At 35.3% G+C, this 1,126-nt stretch overlaps 1 protein-coding gene across 1 annotated transcript; it reads right to left on the reverse strand.

The window, feature by feature from the left end:
* Positions 1-148: 148 nt before the first annotated feature.
* On the reverse strand, positions 149-976 carry LOC111386799 (cullin-associated NEDD8-dissociated protein 1-like). Its single transcript, XM_023011276.1, has 3 exons — positions 717-976; positions 459-536; positions 149-354 (listed from the first exon to the last, which is right to left on the reverse strand). The coding sequence occupies exons 1-3, from the start codon at positions 937-939 to the stop codon at positions 164-166; spliced, it is 492 nt and encodes a 163-aa protein (XP_022867044.1). The 5' UTR covers positions 940-976; the 3' UTR covers positions 149-163.
* Positions 977-1,126: the final 150 nt, after the last annotated feature.

Genomic DNA, 1,126 nt, shown 5'->3' on the forward strand with positions numbered 1-1,126 from the left:
TATGTTATGTTATTGTTATGTTATGCTATGTTATCGTTGAAGTTCAATGCAGTTTAACTTATAAATTATCAGCAAACAGTAATTTAAATAACCATTTGAACCCCTCAGTTGAAAACTGAGAATTTGTTCTATAGCTGTCTTTCATCAAGATACCATCATACCACTATGGGTCATCATGCAGAAAGGAAATAAGTCGTACAAAAATCTTAGCATACCTTATGCGATTCAAGGATGCAATTGTCCTGAGGGCACTCCTGATCATATCTTCATTACGATCTACTTCTTGTTTGACAGCATCTTGTTTAGTCCTAAAGTTGATAGTTTTCTGGAGAGGATCCACCAAAGAATCCAACACTGGATGTGCAATAATTAGGTAAGAACAGGTTCCAGTTTAATTAAAAATAACATGTTTCCAAATATGAGATTTAACTGCATTCTGAAACTAAAGGAAAAATTACCTGCTAATACGGCCGAAGGACACTTATCAGCCAACTTTGAAAGGATAAGATGGCAAGGCATTTTCACATCATAATGATCTGAGGAGCGAAAAAGTATTATCAACGCGGAATGCAACAAAGCTAATTTTGATGGGAAGTCAACACAGTTCAACATTTCTCTTTATTAATATTATCATAAGAGAGGAAATGTAACAACAGCACCTATCGTGTTCCGTAAAGAAGGGAAAATTTTCGAGGCATTCCTGGGGAGCAACTCACCATCTAAACCAGATAAAAGGTATGGAACAATAAAAGATGACGGATTCACTTGATCAAGACAACTATCCAACAAAGTATCCACACATTCAAAAGCAGCCTTCCTTAATTCAAGCCCATCATCTACTGTGTGTTTGAAAGGACCTAGATCCACTGTCCTTATCAATTCTTTCTGCAGAAAGAGGGAAAAAAGAGCACAATGACAAATGAAAACCCCATTGTTCATAATAAGAAGGCAAAAATGCTATTCTAAGAGAGAGATTAAGATCTATCTTACCCCTTGTTTGAGCCCCATTTTAAAGGAAAGAGATGGAGAATGTGTGGTTAAAAATTAAGGAAAAGTTTTGGGTTTGTGTGTAATATTATTTTATTAAAAAAGATGTGGTTGAAAATGAGTTTTGAAAAGATGGGGC

The sequence above is a fragment of the Olea europaea genome, unplaced genomic scaffold (assembly GCF_002742605.1).
Source record: "Olea europaea var. sylvestris unplaced genomic scaffold, O_europaea_v1 scaffold37330, whole genome shotgun sequence".
Taxonomy (NCBI): domain Eukaryota; kingdom Viridiplantae; phylum Streptophyta; class Magnoliopsida; order Lamiales; family Oleaceae; genus Olea; species Olea europaea.

Excerpts from the sequence above, each read along its gene's own strand:
- LOC111386799 (XM_023011276.1), bottom strand. The coding sequence starts at position 939 with ATGAACAATGGGGTTTTCATTTGTCATTGTGCTCTTTTTTCCCTCTTT. Across the intron at positions 537-716 it reads CCTTTTATCTGGTTTAGATG|ATCATTATGATGTGAAAATG; the intron begins GTGAGTTGCTCC and ends TTCGCTCCTCAG. Across the intron at positions 355-458 it reads TCCTTCGGCCGTATTAGCAG|TGTTGGATTCTTTGGTGGAT; the intron begins GTAATTTTTCCT and ends TTGCACATCCAG.